The sequence below is a fragment of the Mauremys reevesii genome, linkage group 2 (assembly GCF_016161935.1).
Source record: "Mauremys reevesii isolate NIE-2019 linkage group 2, ASM1616193v1, whole genome shotgun sequence".
Lineage (NCBI taxonomy): Eukaryota > Metazoa > Chordata > Testudines > Geoemydidae > Mauremys > Mauremys reevesii.
In genome coordinates, this window is record NC_052624.1 from 209,776,706 (window position 1) to 209,796,168 (window position 19,463).

The following is a 19,463-nucleotide window of genomic DNA, read 5'->3' on the forward strand; positions in this document are numbered from 1 at the left end:
ATGCCGCCCCACGCGCCTGCTTGGCGCTCTGGGGTCTGGAGCCGGCCCTGAGTGCAACATGTTACAGTGCTCTTCAGCTTATACCCTTTTAATGTGCTTTGCTGTGCCATGTAGACAAGCCCAAAGAGCTAGATAGTGACTTTAGGCACTGCCCTGAGCAGAGAGTGGTATGTGAATTGCATCACAGCATGAATAGCCTCAGCAGACACTGTGACTCAAAGACAACCCGATTCACAATTCAGTGCCTACTACTCTGTCTTTGCTCATAGGTGTGCAGGGTGTATTTATTGCTAGTGTAGATACATGGAGGGTAACCTATACCAGAAGTAATTTGTTAGCTCCTACTCTTCTGAAAATTCTCCATTACTTCCACAAAAGTTGTAAGAGTTAAGGGGATCCACTACAGGCTTCAGCATACAGCACTTGCCTCCAAACTTAAGGTACCCAAACCATACCACCAGATTTTTAGACAGGAATGATGTATCATAGTGACAACCTACAATGAGGTCAACTACAGTACCAAGAATCATGTCAACCAAACAAAGCTTCTACTATTGAATCAGCTTTCACTGTTCCTTCTTTCTGGCCAGATGCAATTGGACCAACCAATTCAGAACAAAAGCCATTTACTTCTACGAGTAGTTCATATTCTCTCTTGCCCCCTCTTTCCTCGTATACACACACAATGTTGGTGCAAGGTTTTGTACACGGTCACATTAAAATTTTGTTAATCATCAAATTTAAATGCATCAAAAACAATGAAATCCCGATCTATGTATTTATCTGTCCAGAGCTTAATCCTGGATTGTGCCTAGGGAGAAATATTCCATTTTCCTATATGCTTTAAAAAAGTCAGAGACAATATCTTTCACCTCATTGTTTATAACTGATGTGCACATTTAATCAAGCAACCTTTGGACCAGATCTTTGTCTGGGGTAAATCAGAATAGTTACAAAGGATTCAATGGGGTTATGGTGATTTATACCAAGGCATCCAGTCCTTTGTCCTGTTTCTCTAACACAAACATTAACATTATAAAATTTTGAAATACCTGAAGACATTAAAAAGAATTGCATTGTAACAATTAATCTGATGTGTTGGAATATATAACAGGATCCCCCATATACGTCTCCCCCTTATCCATTGTTTTGTATATCCATTGCTTATCAATAGTGGAATGTGTTCCAATTCACATCAGTACCAATCCACATATTCCTCATTTACAACTTACTTGCTTCACCTTTTGTGTCTTAGCAACCATTGGCAGTGCCCTGCCTCAGCATCTCCTGTCTGCCAGCAGCCACGTGGGTTGCCGATCAACTCCTTCTCTTCCCTCCCAGCACCTCCTGCATGCCACTGAACAGCTGGGATGGGGCATGCTTGGAGGAGGGGGCGGAACTGGGCGGGAAAAGGTGGGTGGACCATTATTTCTTATACGGAAACATTCCCCAGTATCCGTCATTTCAGTATCCATTGCCCTTTTCAAAAACACAACCCTGATGTATACCGGGGACCCCCTGTACACATCTTGTTATAGCCAGGGTTGTTGCAGCCATGTTGGTCCTGGGATATTAGAGAGACAAGATAGGTAAAGTAATATCTTTATTGGGCCGTCTTCTGTTAGTAGAGAGACAAGCTATCGAGTTTACACAGAGCTCTTTTTCAGGTCTGGCTGTATACAGGATTACCAGACTTGACAGGCAATGCAATTGTGGTTTTGTTTGAAGGAAGGTTTTTCTATAGCATTGTGTATCTCCACATTAGTGAACACAATGGAATTCATTTTAATCATTCAAGTTTTCAGAGCTTGTATTATGCCAGATGCAAATCTGACCATTTGTGGCAAATATTTTGTCTAGACAAAACAAACAAACAAAAAAAATACAAACAGATTTGACATTAGCACCAGCTTTTCCTCCTGGTACCTGGCAGAGGGCAAATCAAAGCAGCTTTCCACTCCTCTGTTCATTTGCTGAGCTTCATCTTAGAACTATACTGAAGCTGCCCCTTTCTTCACTTGTGTCACGCTTTGAGTAATACAGCCTATCAGCAAGTCCTCCTCCTTGGTTATTGGCAGCTCACTTTCCTGGAATATTGCTGTAATATATCTTCAGAGGAGAACTTCACTCTAAGGCTGTTTTAGTGTAATACACTCTTCCTGCTTTCTAAGATGTTATTATAAGAAAGAAAAAAGGAAAGACATTATACGACTGAAGCAAATTCTTTCCCAGAAATAACAGTTAAATATACTAACCGATTTAGTTTATCATATGAAAATTATGTTGGCATCAGGAGAATACATCTTGCCATTAAATATACATTCTCTCCCTCTACGATACTATAAAATCTTAAATGTCCACCTTTAAGAATGCAGTTTCGGTGGGGAGAAAGAGATAAGTAGTACAGTAGCTATGTTGCAGAAATAAATCAAGCTTGTCTCCTCTGGAAAAACACACCACCAAAATGTACTAATACCACATGATCCTGCCAGGAGATTTCCCTCTTAAATAAACTCATACTGCAGAGTGTAGCAAGAAAGTCTCCCCCCTGTCTGGATAGGCTAATTGAGAGTCAAGAATGATTTGAGCTGGTAGGAAAAGAGTGCTGTCATGTCATTATTATCTGCACAGAAGCAAACTTGCTGGAGTCTGTATTGCCCTAATAATACAACAGTGTGGTTTTGCCCAGAATGAATCCTAAGAAAATTTACAAAAATATTTTTGTAAGTTTCTCACCTGTTACATTTTTCTTAAGAGAATATATATTTCAGTGTGGATGACTTATTTTAGATTAAAGGACACAACAAAAAACAAAAATAAAGTCTTCAGGACACAGAACACAGTGTGTTGAGGGCAGGTTTTCGCTACTCACCGGATCGGCGGGTAGGGAATCGATCTATCGGGGATCTAGACGCGGATAAATCGATCCCCGAAGGCACTCTCCGTTGACTCCGGAACTCTAGCTTGTAAGAGGTGGAAGCAGAGTCAACGGGGGAGCGGCAGCGGTTGACTCACCGCCGTCTTCACGGCCAGGTAAGTCGACCTAAGATATGCCAACTTCATCTACATGAATAGCTACACGAAGTCAACATATTTTAGGTCAACCCCCGCCAGTGTAGACCAGGGCTCAGTCTGGATTTGTTTATGCAGTGAAGTTGCACCAGTTTACCATTCAGTCATTCAACTGATACAACTGTGTGTGTAGCCAGGCATCTTGAATTAGATCACAGGGAGTGCCCTTCTGGACAGGAAAGAGTGCCCAGTTTACCTTTCAGGGTGCTTTACAGTACAAAGAAAATAGACGCACCTTTACACCCCTACATACACCATACCGTCTATGGAGAAATACGATACACAGCAGTACTGTAAAAAGCAGTGTATGCTCACATTTTTGTTGAAGAAACAATAAAAACAGGACATTAAGTTTGATTTTCTCTAACTATTTGGATATTTGGCAAGGAACTAGACACCACACTGTCCAGGTCTTTTGCATGAAATTTTTAACATCAACTTTTACTTGTTTCCCTTGAATTCAAATATTTTAATGGAAATATAGGGGTGTCTACATGCTGCTGAAAGAGTTCTGCAGTTTAGTGTACATAAATGTATAGCTCCCTTAACATGGGTATAAATAGCAGTGGAGACAGTGAGGCCTGGACAGTCATTGAAAGACTCCGGTAGTGGGGGTATGGCTGAAATAGCTCTCTGCTGCTGGAGCCCTTCTCCTCCACAGGGAAAGGCTTGGGCAGAGGGGCAACAGGGAAAGGCTATCAACTCCCTGCATCTTCTCCGCTGCCTGGAAAGACTCTGGCAGCAGGAAGCAGTGGGAAAAAGGCTCACTGGCTCCCCCCGTTCCCACCAGAGCTCTTCCTCCCCACAGGGAAAGGCTCTGGCAGTGGGGAACAGCTGGAGCCATGGCCCCTGCCTCCCCTCCCCTGGCCAGAGCCTTTCAATGACACATGTACACCACACTGCAGTGGGGACCCAGTACACTAAAGGCCATCAAAAGTGATGGGTACTGTACATGCTGCCTTAGTAACCAAAAATAGCTCCACATTCCCCATGAAGGGTAATGGCCTAATCATGGTCCCAGTTGACTTCATGGGAGTTTTGCCTGTGACTTCTATCAAACCGTGATTAGGTTTTAAGTAAAGTTCTAAGTAAAGATGGTCTATCCTGGCATCTCAGAGTCTGGTGCTGCCACCATTGAAGTCAGTATTAAAACGATCACTCAGAGGCCCTAAGTGAGTAACCTTTCTGCTAAACAGGCTTTCTTAGCTTTATTTAGACTCCTTTATGCTCAATCTGACTCCTGTAGAGCTTCTTAGACCCCACCCCCCACCCCCAATATCTAAGGAAATCCACGTTGGAGAAATTTGCACTTCAGGAAGATGGAGGGTGGGGTAGGAAGGTTTAAGTTAAAGTAGCATGGGGGCTTCTGGAACATGCACCTTCTTCCCATTCCTTGGTGTGTAAATTACATCAACTTTCACTTAGGCCATGTCTACACATACAACGCTGCACCTGTACTGATACAGCTGCACCAATGTAGTGCATCTGGTGAAGATGCTCTACGCTGACAGGCGAGAGCCCACCCCCATCGACACTAAAAGAACACCTCTGTGAGCGGCAGAAGCTATGTTGGCAGGAGAAGTCCTCCCGCTGACATAGTGCTGTGCACACAAGCGCTTATGTTGGTGTCACTTATGGCACTCAGCGGGGTGGTTTATTCACACACTCCAAGCAACATAAGTTTTGCTGACATAGGCTGTAGTGTAGACATAGCCTTAGATTTAGTTAGAGTGGGGTAAATAGTTGTAATGGGGACTAAGTCAGTATAAGGGGATCTAAGTTACTCAGCATCTGCGAGGCTAATGGAGTTTAGTGAGCGTCTAAATTGACATAACACACTGGGGTGTCTGGAAGTGTAAGTCACCATCTGAGACTCTTTCTACACTTTCTTAAACTCACCTCTGAATTTGAGCTTCTCTGTGCAAGTCTGCTTCACATTTCAAAGGTAGCAAGTTCAAATCCTGCTAGGATTATACTTTTACTTACATGCTTACTAACATTTCCCGGAGTAAAGTGACCCTACAGATCAGTGGTCCCCAACCTTTTTGTGGCCAGTAGCACATTCATGTTTTCAGAAGAGTGTGGCGGGCGCCAACAATTTTTCAAGGCTTATTTTGCATTTGTACATTAAAAAAATCCGAAAAACATATTTAATATAACATGAATCCAGAGAGAAGAGAAAAGCCGGAGAGAAGCTATGAGGACAGAGAACACCGGCGCCTGTACCCTGCAGCCCCGGAGTTCTCTGTCCCCAGCAGGCGCGGGGCCGCAGCTTGTCTCCCCTGCTGGGCACTAGGCGGGCCCTGTGCCTGCTGGGAACAGAGAACTCCGTGCTCCCAGCCTGAGTTCTGTCCCCGTCAGGTGCTGGGCCACGGCTTCTCCCCCCTGCTGGGCACTAGGCGGGCGCACATAAATGCCCCCGCAGGCGCCATGGTGCCCGCAGGCACCACGTTCGGGACCACTGATAGATTAATTATTTTCCTTTTTCTAAAGCAAAGTTTCAGATCCAAAATATTTCACATTAAAAACCCCTACAAAATTAAAAAAACCCAAACTCTTCATCCATGGAAAGATGTATAAAAATATCTATGTTCAAATTTAACAAGAGACAATTTGGGATAACTTGTCCCTCCTTCTCAGGCCCATAAACCCAAACATGGAGCTGTGAGTTGAGGAGAAGCACTGGTTGGTTGTATTTTGTTTAACTTGACCTTTTAAACTGCCAACTCTTTTTATAGCTAAAACATCTTCATGTGGTTGAACTATTCTAATGTGAAATATTTTGGATCAGATCCTACAGAGAAGGCTAGGGAAAGTAAACACCTGAAACACACTCCCATTTAAATGCAAGGAAATGCCCAATAATGATTTTAGAATGGGATGGTCTCCCCACTCGTTTCAATTAACTATAATTTCCCATATTACCTAGCAAGGAAATCTGCCTTCTAGATGCAATGAAACTGCTTATTCCATCACACTAAACTTTCCCCCAGTTGCACTGGTAAAGCAAAGAAACAGCCTTTCCGCCCCATGGCATTATTTTCCATAGTTTTTTTTCCCCTCTGGGATCAGAGAGGTCACAAGTGGCTGGAAATGTACCGAAAACTCTATTAGTTTATTTTTTTTAAGGTGGAAAGCAGTCAGTGATGCCAGGAAATGAGCCCATTAGTGATTTTTCCCATATTCCTCTAGAGACATATGCCTAAATTATATTATACATACCAATTGCTGAGTTTTCTTGTAAAAACAATATAAACTGTAGAGTATAAACAATATACTAAGTAACTAAAAATGTGCAGTGGTTATTTATTTAGGGATCCCGATCCAGCACCCACTAAAATCAATGGGAACCTCTCAGTTGACTTCAATGACCATGGATCAGGTCTTTGAATAGGTCCTGACACTGGAGGTGAATAAAATATTAATCATTATTAGTAATAAAGAAATATTTGCCTTTGGGGGTCATATCCTGAACTTCTCAATCAAACTTCATAATCTCACTACCCACAAACACCTGATCGTGGAAGGGGATTCACACTGAGTCCCTCTTTCTCTCTCTCTGCATAGGCACCTTCAAGGGCTACTGGTTCTTGAGAGAGACTGGTTGAGATCAAATTTCCAGCAGAGGAGGAAAGGAGCTAGTTTTCTTGTGCTCCACAGCCACTTCTGGTCTACTGTAGAACTTCAGTCCTCTTGGTGCTTTTCTGGGCAGAAGTATCTAACTAGTTAGAGAGGTACTAATATGGCCATCATCAACACAGTATCCAAGCACCACAAATATTAATACATTCATCCTCACAACCTCTCAGTGTTTTCTTCATTTTAGACATGGGGAATTGAGGCACTTGTCCACAGGAAGTCTGTGGCTAAGATGGTAATTAAAACCAAGTTTCTTGAGCCAGCCCTGTTCACTAGACCATCCTTCATTATTTTAGCAAGCACTCCCTATGATTCTTCAGATTTGGCCTCAACTTACTATTTTGTTCCATATAGCTTTCTAGTTATGAAGTGTGTGTTTCATGAAATGGGTAAGATGTTTCTACAGGCCTTTTTTTTTTTTTTAAAAGTGGTGTTGCTATGTATAATACTTTTATTACCAGAGGCTGTGGAGTTACTAACCTACAAACATCTGCAATTATACTGCACTCCATTGGTGAAAACAATATGATCACATAGAAGAGGTCATGGGCCTAATTCTCCTCTGTCCTGCACCGCGTGTAGTCAATTACACAAGGGCAAAGTGGCAGTAGAATGCTACCACTCTGATTTGGTTGCGTTTTACACCCACTTTGCACTGGAGTAAACGAGGTGCAGGGCAATGGAGAATCAGGCCCCCAGTATGTGAACCAACCACTACAGGTTTCCTTTTCAGCAGCTATTCTTTTCGTTAGTGGTGGTGGTTGGCTGTCATGGGGATTGTTGTTTGGTTTAGGTTAGTATTTTTAATTGGAAAATGAAATAGAGTTTGGTTAAGAATTTGTTTAGAACTAGGAATCAGAAAATAATGTATTTAAAATATATTCCAACTACTAAACAACTGGAGAAATAAAAGCTGGCCTTGAGCCACAACCTGTTCGTTTTAGTCACCCAAGCAGTGTCACTGACTGCACTGGAACTATTTGCATGACTGAGGAAAGGAGGCTGTCTGTGTCTTAAACAATTTTCTAACATGCTTTACTAATGGATTTATTTTTAAAGTATGTGAGTTTTGTGAGTTGCAACTGTTGTTACAAATTGGCCACCCTGGTGCAAGAATCTTCTCCAGCCCCTTGTAATAGCCTTCGCTGTAGCTCTCTGCCTCACTGACTCTCCACTTCTTTTCAAATCTCATCAGAAAATATATTTCTCTCTGCTGTTATTTAATGCTATAACTGTTGCATTTTGTTGTACGTTGCAAATCATATAGTATAGTCTTCTATAAGTTATTGTCATCCTGAGAGATGTCTGTTTTTTCCCCCCATGAATAAATGTCAATATTTTTGTTCTTTTCATCCAAAAAGTCAGCATGGTCCAGTGGGTAAGATCTAGGAGAGGAAAGACATCTGAATTTCATCATGAGTTCTGCCACTGACTCACTGAGACACCTTGGGCAAGTCAGTTAAACATTCTGAACCTCCATTTTCACCATAAGAACGGCCATACCAGGTCAGACCAAAGGTCCATCTAGCCCAGTATCCTGTCTACTGACAGTGGCCAATGCCAGGTGCCCCAGAGGGAGTGAACCTAACAGGCAATGATCAAGTGATCTCTCTCCTGCCGTCCATCTCCATCCTCTGACAAACAGAGGCTAGGGACACCATTCTTACCCATCCTGACTAATAGCCATTTATGGACTTAGCCACCATGAATTTATCCAGTCCCCTTTTAAACATTGTTATAGTCCTAGCCTTCACAACCTGCTCAGGTAAGGAGTTCCACAAGTTGATTGTGCGCTGTGTGAAGAAGAACTTCCTTTTATTTGTTTTAAACCTGCTGCCTATTAATTTCATTTGGTGACCCCTATTTCTTGTATTATGGGAATAAGTAAATAACTTTTCCTTATCCACTTTCTCCACATCACATGAGTAACAACATGGGGATAATAAAACTTATCCACCCTTATAAAAGGCTGTAAGGTGTACGGATATAAAAATGTTATTTAAGAGCTTTCAAATTCCAACTTTTTTTTTTAAAAAAAAATCTGATTTCAGGAATAAGCAACTTGGTTTAGGAAGCTTTTAAAAGTAAATTAAAAAAAAAACTTTGGATTATACCGGGTATCCTAAATCCATTGAAGTCAAGCAAAAGATTCCTATCTACTTCAGTGGGCTTTGAATCAAGCCCTCAGCGCTGATAACACTAGCCAGAACTATCTTTAGTCAGGTATGCCCTATGCTAACTTACCTCACGTGCATAGTTTCAGCCACGACACCTCAGGATTGCTGATATTCCAATCTGTTGCCTCCAGCCAGTCTCTGCGCAAAAGAATAAATGGACACAAATAAGACATCAAGAATTATAACATTCAAAAACCAGTTGGAGAACACTTCAGTCTCCCTGGTCACTCAGTCAGCAGCAGGGGTGGCCCTCTTGCTACAAGGTGGTACATTCTCCTCCCCCAGGGAGATGATTACGGGACAGGAGCTGGCTTTGTCCAGCCCCTCCCTCTTGAGCTTTGTCCTTGAGCCCCGGGGCTACAGGAACTGGCTACAACCATCCCTGCCCCCAAAGCTGCATTTTTTTACTGCTACAGAGGAATCTAAAAGAGACACTCTCCTATTCTCCCAGCAGTCCAAGTGACTTCACCCCCACCCCCCGGGGCTTTTAGCACAAGATTCCTTCTCACTGTTAACCAACCATGGGACAGATTCTGTCACATTAAAGAAATCATTCCTCAGTAGAAACGGTGCAAAATTGTGTGCCACTGTAGCAACAGTCAGTTCAGCCTGCAAATGATTAGTTTGCATGTGTACTTTAGCTAAAAGGTGCAAGGACTTTGTAACTGCCCACCAGTTCTAATTCTGCCATTTTACCTGGCAACAAATCCTTCTCCTGGATTAGGTCCCTCCTGACCACAGAAATTTCAGCCCCCATATTGATGAGTCCAAGAAGCACTTTCCCATTCAATTTAACAGCATGCATATGCTCACTGCTTGGTTGTGTGGAAGCAAGCTTTACAAATCCTGTGCGGAAAGAGGCAGCAGCCAGACTCTGAGAAGCAGCAGCTTCCTGTGTTACTTGTTGCCTGCTTCCACTCAGCAAGGGACACTTATTCCTCAGGTGCTCAGTAGACATACAGTGATAGCACCTCTTGGGCTCCTCTGCCTGTACAGGAAATTTGGGATGAGTAACAGGGGAATGGGGAGGTGAACGCCCAGCCTCCTTTTTCCCCAGGGGCAAAACATTGATTCTGCTTTCCCCCAACCCTGTACCCCCTACCAAAAGCTGAGGGAGGGTCCTTTAGCAGTGGAACTTCCCAGAACCCAACATGAGCACTCTCCTGTAGCCATCTGGCCTGACCCTGTCACAGTTACTTTTTGTGCTATTTTATTTCTATGTAGGTTGTAGAATAAAATGGTGACTAAAAGGAAATAGTGATTATCTTATAGCATTCAAACATCTCTTGTTCCCAGTTAAGGATGGGCCTGGTGCTAGTCCGGGACTTTGGAGACCTGGTACTGACACAAATTTCCTCAGTGAGCTTGAGCAAGTCATTTAGTTTCGCTGTGTCTGAGTTTGCCATCTAAAATGGGACCACCACCACCACTTCCCTACCTCACAAGGATTTTGTGCGGACACATGCAGTAAAAGGATTGTCAGGCACTGAGATACTATGGTAATGGGGTGCCACATAAGTACCTCAGACAGACAGGTAATTCAGAATAGCATTCAAACAAACCTTTAGAAGTTCCCTTTGAGGCTGAAGTTTGAAGATTTTTCAGTCCAAACTGCGCCTTTTAAATAATGTTTTAAGTGGCTAGAAGAAGATGAGCCTCATATGGCCATTTCATTCTAAGGGCTTATCTACACTGTGGGGTAATGTGCACTAAGGGGAAAGAAGGTTGATTTCTAAAGCATGCCAACATATTGCACATTAATTGGTCCTCTGAGACCCTGCTGGTGTGCACTAAAGCTTCCCTAGTGAGCTTTAATTTAGTGAGGTTTCCAAGAGCTTTTCAAAGTGCACTAAAGTGTTGACATTAAACGGTCCATGTAGACTCTGCTGGTGTGCACTCAAGATTCCCTAGTGCCAGCAGGGCCTACCTGGACCATTTAACGTGCTTTAGAAAGTGCATCCCCCTAGTGCACATTGCCACACAGTGTGGACAAGCCGTCAGCATTTATTACAGCATCCCAACTATAGCAGTGTAAGTGCTTGAACCAACGTGCACTGACCCTGATGCCCATTAATTTCAGTTGGTTTTGGATTAGGCCCTAAAATAATAATAAACAGACTTCAACAAACAGTACTTGCAGCCCTGCTATTGCTACAGATGCGATGGATAAAGCTGTTGGGTTCAAATGTTCCAGGGCAAATTGCAGAGGCTGTACCAACAGCTGAGAGCAGAGCCCTGAGTCCCAATCTGATACTCAACATTCTAATAGTTTATATTTGCTAATTCAGCCTCTACAACTCTGCAGCACCTAGTGGAAGGAAAGTCCTCTGTAAAATCTTGCCTTGCATGCTCTAGCAATAACCTTTATTTCCTCTTTATACTGCTACTAGCAAAATTTGCAAAGGCTATAGACTATTCCCTGCACATGTAGTCAATTTCCTGTGACCAGTTCAGACTCTAGCTTTCATGTGACCATGTCTAAGCTGCAGAATTTGTCTAAATTGGTCTAACCTTCCATGTACATCATTTCTAGTAGTTTCAAGCCACCCCATTTGGGGAAGTGCTTGAAAGAAGCTCCACTTTTTAGAAACTAGCAGACAGTATGGGTGGCCTGGAATCCTCAAAGCTGGGGGGAGGAGGAGGAAAAGAGAGAGAAAAAAAGAGCAGATCAACATCAGAGAAGCTGCAGCACTGTTCATTAGGGAACAGCCTGGAAATGCAGCTACCATTATGCTAGTGGCAATGTCTGCTTTTACATCTTAACTGAGGTAGTACAAAATTTAACTACCATTCACAAGGGAATCCCCCCACTTTGTATTCATGACTCAGACTGTGCACAGGGAAACACAGTGCATTTAAAAAAGAACACTAAATCTCTTTACACTGTTTCTGACACCAGATTTCTTTAATTAAATCACTAGTAGCTGAGGATGACCAGGGACTCAAAAAAGGTATTCAACTTTCTGCTGAGAGGTGCTGCAAAAACACTCCATTAAATGAGCTCTCTCTCCTCCTGCTGGACAGAGCAGAGAACTGTTGTTTATCATTACAAAAAGAATCCCTTTCTTGCTTGCTTTTCTGTAATTTATAATGTCCTGAACCACTTAGATACTATTGTGATGGGTTCCACATACAGACACAAGAAGATAGGGAAGTTCATTTTAAAAGCGTCTTTCTTAAAGCAGGTTAGCTTGTGTTTTAATCCCGGTCAGGAAAGCCTCCTGCCTTTTTGTTTGTTCCGAATATTAACGAAAAATACTCTGAGCTATTGAATCTGAGTGCTAGGTGATGAATACAATGTAAAATCCTTACAGTCTAAAACACATGCTTGTGTAAGGCAACAAAGCAATAGCTATTCCTAATAGCTAAAATTGTAGCATTTCTCCATATAGTTTATTTGGGGGAAAAGGTAGAGAAAACAAGCAAGCCAGCTGTTCGCATATATAAGTGTAAGGAAAAATGGCATCAGATGTGCTGTGCCATCTTTAAACTGTAAAGATGTGTGGGGTTAATAGGGTAGGAATGGAAATGAGATGGCTAGAGAGGGATTTGCTGTTTGCAACAGCTCCTTGAAAAAGAAAGTTCATTACAAAACTAACACTGCATTTCATCAGATTGTACACCGTTTGCCTGCTAAGAAAAGAACTTGCAAGACTATGTGTAACAGTGCCATCTGGTGACTCACATCATAGCAATGGGATGTCCTCATAAGTTTAAAATATTTAGGGTCAAATTTTCAGTGAGCCTCTTAAACTTGCAAATTTTGAAGATTTATTTAATCAGCTTTGCAAGTGCAAACCTCTATTTGCACAAACAGGTAATTGTATGCGCAAATCATCATTTGTGTGTAATTTATTCTTTAAAGGCAAATATCTAATTTGTATACACAACTGCCAGGTTTGCACACTGAATTAAGTTTTCTGGGTCCAAGGAAGGGGGAATGTTTTCTAATGCGGGTACAACAGATGCACTGAAGACAATGCAGATGCAAAAAAGACTGTATATAAACATGGTTGTGCAAGCACAACTAATACATGCACATTTTTGCAGTTGTTCCCATTTTACCTTCCTGGCTCATGATTTTGGAGAAATATTACTTGCTTATTACAATCTGCAAGCAATTCTTGGTGGCTGGGATTTCAGGCTGAAATCCATTAGACATCACTTCAGCCTCTAGAAGCTACTGTTGGTAACCTGGGCTGACTACAGGCACTGGGTTGCAGTTCGTTCTGGAGACAGCTGCAGCTCTTGATGCCTACCAGTTTAGTTGGCTTCCCTACTGCCTGTTCGCTGTGCAGAATAGGGGGTTAGCAGTGGTACCTCCTTCCCATTTCCCTTGAATGCCCATATGATGCTATGGTGGGGAGGAGCAAAGGTGAGCATGGGGGTGAGGAAGGAAGAAGGGACCATGTATCCAACCCTCTGCTGCTGCCTACATCTTCATGTCCAAATTTACTCTTTCCCCCTCCTCCACTACTGGTGTCAAGATGGTGGAGTGGGAGAGGGAGTTGGGCAGTGCCAGTGTTCAGGAGAGGTTGCTGGGACACAGCAAGAGGTGATGGGAAAGCAACCTTCTCATCAGTCAAAGAAAAGGAAGGTGCAACCTGTATGCATATTTTTGTATGTTTGATTGAATTTCCTGAAAAAGCTCACACACAGAAAAGTTTTGACGGGGTCCGACTCAAGATTTTGGAATACTGATAGAATATTCATGGTTTGAAATACTGATAGTCCAGTTCCAGCATGGTCAGCCTGCTAGATCCCTATTCCACATCTAAATTCTCAGGAGTATCTTAAAAGGTCACACTTTTTTGAATTGATATTAGGATCTTTAGCCCTGTCTTGTTTCAGCACCATGTAGGGTGGGAATGGGGAAAGTTTTGCACAAATGTTTGGAAGCAAACAGATGACATGAAAGATGGAAACATTAGAAATTAGATGTTTAATTGCTCCTGGGAGAAAAAAAAAATCAAATCTGTAGTGTGCATAATCCCTGAATGTTGCTGTGTCTCTTGTCACAGAATAAAACTACTCAAGGCATTAAGACTATCTTTGGGTACTCTCTCAGAATGCTTCACAATTAACTAATGCCACCAGATAGTAATACCCCACCTCAGAGCCCCTCAGTAGTGACTGAAGCAAAGCAAACTTGAGAAGTCATATTATGGTAGCTGCTGGTAATTTCAGGTTGCAGACAAATCTCTCTCTCTTCACTGCTTAGATGATATTTTACGTAAGTACAGCAGCAAAGGGAGAAGACAATATTAAAGAATCACAAAGAGTTTCTTTCTTCTAACACTGATCAAAGAACACTGTCAGAATAAGGAAAACAGCATTACCCCTAAAGCTAATGTTTCATTTTAGAGCTTCTGCCTAGAGGGCTGGGTATAGGTCTTCCTCTCTGGTTTCCTGCTACAGTTTTCAGGAAACAGAAGTCATATATATCCCATGTGGAGTTCAGGTACCTAACAAAGTCCCATGTTTCTGTAACCCTGCTTTATACTGCAGTATTTGACTTATTTTTTTAGTCAAAAAGGAAGGGAGAGAGAGCTTTTAGTTTGAATACTTGGGGCTTGTCTCCAGTTACCAAGGAATTGATGCGCGGTGATCAATCCACCAGGGGTCAATTTAGTGGGTCTTAAATCGACTGCCGCTCTCTGTCAACTCCAGTACTCCACCGGAATGAGAAGCATAAGGTAAGTTGACAGGAGAGATTCTCCTGTCAACCCAGCGTGGTGTAGACACCACAAAAGGTCAATCTTAGGTATGTAGCTGGAGTTGTGTAACTTAGGTGGATTGAGCCCTGTAGCGTAGACCTGCCCCTTGGTGTCTCTGCAGACATGCAGAGGGCAGGACAGTGGCCTAGAAACATCCAGAATGAGGGTGACTTAATATACAGTTTCAGAAAAGCCTACTAAAAATGCCTATGAAGGTTTAATTGTGGAGTCTCGCAGGTCCCACACATATCCACTGTTTGATATGAAGCCAAGTAGTCAAGCTTGAAGGGCATATCGAGTGGAGTCCCACGGGGATCAGTTCTGAGTCAAGTTCCGTTCAATATCTTCATCAGTGATTTAGATAATGGCTTAGAGAGTACACTTACAAAGTCTGCAAATACCACCAAGCTGGGAGAGGTTGCAAGCACTTTGAAGGATAGGATTAAAATTCAAATTGATCTGGACAAACTGAAGAAATGGTCTGAAGAAAATCTGATGAAATTCAAGAAGGACAAATGCAAAATACTCCACCTAGGAAGGAACAATCAGTTGCATACATACAAAATGAGAAATGACTGCCTAGGAAGGAGTACTGAGGAAAGAGATCTGAGGGTCATAGTGTCAGAAAAAAACAAACAAAAAAACAAACCATCATTCTGGGATGTATTAGCAAGAGTGATGTAAGCAAGACATGAAAAGTGATTCTTCCTAATTCTGATTAGGCCTCAACTGGAGTATTATGTCCAGTTCTGGGTGCCACACTTCTGGAACAATGTGGACAATTTGGAGAAAGTCCAGAGAAAAGCAACAAAAATCATTAAAGGTCTAGAAAACATGACCTGTGAGGGAAGATTGAAAAAAATTGGGTTTGTTTAGTCTGGAAAAGACAAGACTGAGAGGGGACATGATAACAGTTTTAAAGTACAAAAGAGAGTGTTAAAGGAGGAGGGAGAAAAATTATTCTCCTTAGCCTCTGAGGATAGGACAAGAAGCAATGGGCTTAAATTTCAGCAAGGGCGGTTTAGGTTGGACAGTAGGAAAAACTTCCTACTGTCAGAGTGGCTATAAATTGCCTAGGGAGGTTGCAGGGGGAACTAGATGACCTCTCAAGGTCCCATCCAATCCTACGATTCTACGATGCTATGATTCTAGGATTTACAGAACATTGGGATACCGTCTGTGATTAGGTGACAGCGTGGATGATAGCATCTTGGCTTAGGCAGATGGTGTGCTGTCTTCCTGTGTGAAAGCTGGAAGAGTTCACTTGGTGGGTTTCAAACCAACTAAATTATAGGATGGTGTGACACCGGCAGGACAGAAGCCAGCTCTTGACAAGGCTGCAGGCATTAGCTAAGAACTGACAGACTCATAGCTTGAGACCAGACCAGTTCACTTGTGTGTTAGTGTTGCTCAAAATAGGTATTCATTTTATAAGAATGTATTTAGTGTTTGGACACTATAGGATGTTTGTAAGGTGATGAATGCACTAATCGTATTTGTAATTTCTGTTTTCCGTGCTATAAGGAAACATGTATGTTTTTCTTGATAACTTTGACAATGTTTTCTCTAAACTTATGACCTCATATCGGAAGAGTGCTTTCCCCTCCCCCATCTAGAACTACTATCAAAATCAGATGGGCCATCAAGGAACATCATAATACAATGGATTGCATTGACTACAATGCCGAATACAATGCACTGGTGAGGCCTCATCTGGAGTACTGTGTCCAGTTTTGGGCTACAAGAAGGATGTGGAAAATTGGAAAGAATCCAGCGGAGGGCAACAAAAATGATTAGGGGGCTGGAGCACATGACTTATGAGGAGAGGCTGAGGGAACTGGGATTGTTTAGTCTGCAGAAGAGAAGAATGAGGGGGGATTTGATGGCTGCTTTCAACTACCTGAAAGGGGGTTCCAAAGAGGATGGATCTAGACTTCTCAGTGGTACCTGATGACAGAACAAGGAGTAATGGTCTCAAGTTGCAGTGGGGGAGGTTTAAGTTGGATATTAGGAAAAACTTTCACTAGGAGGACGGTGAAGCACTGGAACAGGTTACCTAGGGAGGTGGTGGAATCTCCTTCCTTGGAGGTTTTTAAGGTCAGGCTTGACGAAGCCCAGGCTGGGATGATTTAGTTGGTGTTGGTCCTGCTTTGAGCAGGGGGTTGGACTAGATGACCTCCTGAGGTCTCTTCCAACCCTGATATTCTATGATTGATTACTAGCCCTACTGCACCTTGGAAATGCTACGTGCAAGGAAACTTGCCCTGTGGACTTGGAGGCTTAATGAAGGAAATAAAACAAAGACAGATGGAAAATTTTCCATCTCTTTGCAGTTTGAATGCTCACGGAACCAGAGCCACCAAACTGAAGCCAGAGATCCCCAAGGGCTGGCTTCTGGGTCTGCCCTGAAAGACGCTTTGAGTTGACAGATCACTACACTGATCTGGGATTTAGACTGCAACTCATTTGTGCATATGTTTGCTTGCTTTAAGCTGTAACCAGCTTTTATTTCTTTTTTTTCCCCCCAGTTAATAAGCCTTTAGATATTTTATTACAGGATTGGCTACAGGTGTTGTCTTTGGTGTAAGATCTAAGGTACCAATTGATCTGGGGCAAGTGACTGGTCTCTTGGTACTCGGAGCAACCTGAATATAGTGTGATTTTTGGTGTAAGTGACCATTTATCACTAAGTCCAGTTTGTCTGGGTGTCAAGATAGACTGGAGAGTCTAAGGGGACTGTCAGTGACTCTGTGGTGAGACTGTTATAGTGATCCAGGAGTTCATGTTTGTTTCTGGCTTGGTGAAATCTAATTATAAAACATGCCACCAGGTTGGGGTGTCTGCCTTCTTTTTGACAGTCTGCCCGGAGGTAGGCACTCACGGTCGTCAGCCACTCCAGGATGCATGACAGATGGCCGGGGAGGAAGAGATTCCAGTTAACTCAAAATCTGCACGTAAACCCAATTTCATTTAAAAAAAATTAAAATAAAGATGTGCTGCCACAAAAGTGGAAAAAGATCATAAAAAGGAGTATTAAAGGAAAACACTAAAGTAATGTGTAATATATTCTAGACACTATATCTAATTATGAAGACTAATTCACATGAGTGTTTTAATATCTTAATTATAAAGGAAATTAACAATGCAGATATCTGACAGTCTGATGGTGCAAAAAAGACCAAACAGCTTCATTTTTTAAAAGGTTTGGAAACTAGAAAGCTCTACTTTTAAAAATTCTTTAATTTACAATAATCACTAACCCTTGCACAAAATATATACATTTGTCACAAGTGGTCCTAGGCTTGAAGTAGGAGCACAATGCCACTCTCCCTATGTGCTCCTAAGTGGTTACATCAGTCCATAAAGGCCTCCTCTCCGGCTGTTCACAATGTTCACCAATGTGCCCACCTCCTGCTGCCATATATGTGAAAGTCTCTATCCTTTGTTCTCAAAGATTATGCAAAACACAGCAAGCTGCTATCATCACGGAAAAAATGTTCCTCCTCAGCATCTAGCCTCGACATCAGGATCCTCCAACTACTTATCAGTCTTCCAAATGAGCATGCCATAATCCATTCTACAACTACTCAGGGTAGAACTGAAATGTTCCTTTTCTCTATCTCATTGGCCAGCAAAAGGCTCTGAAAGCCAGGGGCGGAGAGGATAAGCTGGATCTCCCAGAATGACTGAAGGAATGGCAATCCCATTAAACATCCATATAGACTATGAGTGACAAAGTTCTATTTGTTGCTCCATTAAGAAATCCAGAGCTTCTAAAGATACTGGCATCATGGACCTTTGTGGACCACACCACATAAATGTTGATAAACCATCCATGATCAGCCAGGTCTTGCATCACCAGAGAGAAATACCCTTTTCTGATGATGTACTCCAAGACGTGATGTTGGGGGCAAAGAATGGGCATAAGGGTCCAATCAATGACTTGTATACAATTAGGGGACAAACCATGCAAAGCCCTTAAATCACCTGCACATTGACTAGCCATATGTCCCAGTGGGACAGTGCCTTCTTAATAGCTAGCAGCCTTAATAGCAACCTCCATTACAACAGCCCTGATGGTTGATCCACGAACACCAATCTGGTTAGTAACTGACTGGTAGCAATCAGGGTTGTTGAGCTTCCAGAAAGGGATGGCCATGTCCGTTGCCGCACTCAGAGGAGTGTTCCTATAGCTGGTCCACCACCGTAGTTCTGGGGTGAGCACTGCACTGAGTTCCAGGAAAGTGGCTTTTGACATCCTGGAGCTGTGCTGCCATTGCTGGTCATCTCAGGTCTGCAGCACTATCCTGTCCCAGTACTAGTTGGTAGAGCCCCCAAAGTGGCACTCCACCGAGTCAATCTGCTCCAGGAAAAGATGTAGAAGTGTCTGATGGTTTTCAGCCTCCCTGTGTGCCCTCATCACCCTGATTTTAAAGGCACTGCATTACTTTAGATAGTATACCAGCTGTCTGTTTAGAGCCATGACCTTGAGGAGTGCAGCAATCATTTCCCCCATGCTGGCTGACAGCACTTTGAAAATGGTGTAGAATCACAGAGAGGAGGAGGATGAGGATGGAATGAAACAAGAATTATTCTGTTTGACCCTAAACCCCAGAATTCCATTGCCTTCTGGGTAGAAATCCCAGCATGTGGTGCGTAAAAAAATTCCAGAATCATACACAGCAGTGGCTGAGCAATGCACCACGGATGTCTAACCACAATGCTGAGCATTCATTTCAAAACTGCGGTGCTGTGTCCCCAAAGATACATGGTAAAATTAGCTTGATCTTAGATTACTACTTAATGAAGATACACAAAACCCTTGCTGAGTTAAAACTGTAGGCATGTCCTTATTGAG

The 19,463-nt window shown here is 42.5% G+C and overlaps 1 protein-coding gene across 1 annotated transcript in view; it reads right to left on the reverse strand.

Annotated features, from left to right (window-relative positions):
• Positions 1-862: 862 nt before the first annotated feature.
• The window catches only part of AQP4 (aquaporin 4), an 81,821-nt gene continuing 63,220 nt past the window's right edge, over positions 863-19,463 (reverse strand). The window contains exons 5-6 of the mRNA XM_039525739.1: positions 8,956-9,026; positions 863-2,166 (exon numbers count right to left, since the gene is read on the reverse strand). Coding sequence (XP_039381673.1) covers positions 8,985-9,026 — 42 coding nt within the window. The 3' untranslated portion in view covers positions 863-2,166; positions 8,956-8,984. The remainder of the gene's footprint in view (positions 2,167-8,955; positions 9,027-19,463) is intronic.